Source organism: Leptonychotes weddellii, unplaced genomic scaffold (assembly GCF_054177405.1).
Source record: "Leptonychotes weddellii isolate Sample4059 unplaced genomic scaffold, ASM5417740v2 HiC_scaffold_69097, whole genome shotgun sequence".
Lineage (NCBI taxonomy): Eukaryota > Metazoa > Chordata > Mammalia > Carnivora > Phocidae > Leptonychotes > Leptonychotes weddellii.
In genome coordinates this window covers 1-496 of record NW_028038500.1, presented here as the reverse complement: position 1 = coordinate 496, position 496 = coordinate 1, and the positions used below count along the sequence as shown (strand labels likewise).

Sequence of the window (496 nt, the reverse complement as noted above, 5' to 3'; positions counted from 1 at the left end):
GGTACACCAGGGGTTGGAAAAACCACGCTAGGCAAAGAACTTGCATCAAGATCAGGACTGAAATACATTAATGTGGGTGATTTAGCTCGAGAAGGGCAGTTGTATGATGGCTATGATGAAGAGTATGAATGCCCCATTTTAGATGAAGACAGAGTAGTTGATGAATTAGAAAACCAAATGAGCGAAGGTGGAGTTATTGTTGATTACCATGGTTGTGATTTCTTTCCTGAACGCTGGTTTCATATAGTTTTTGTGCTGCAAGCAGATAACAGTGTATTGTACAAAAGACTTGAAACAAGGGGTTATAATGAAAAGAAACTAAAAGAAAATATTCAGTGTGAAATTTTTCAAGTTCTTTATGAAGAAGCATTAGCATCCTACAAGGAAGAAATAGTACATCAACTGCCCAGCAATAAACCAGAAGATCTAGAGGATAATATCAATCAGATATTGAAGTGGATTGAGCAGTGGATCAAGGATCATAGCTCCTGACTTA

The 496-nt window shown here is 37.5% G+C and overlaps 1 protein-coding gene across 1 annotated transcript; it reads left to right on the top strand.

The window, feature by feature from the left end:
- Positions 1-3: 3 nt before the first annotated feature.
- Positions 4-492, top strand: LOC145719748 (adenylate kinase isoenzyme 6; the record flags this gene model as incomplete). The annotated part of the gene is made up of 1 exon (XM_081811303.1): positions 4-492. A coding segment is annotated over one exon (489 nt), but the record flags the coding sequence as incomplete, so codon positions are not given.
- Between the last annotated feature and the right edge of the window lie 4 nt (positions 493-496).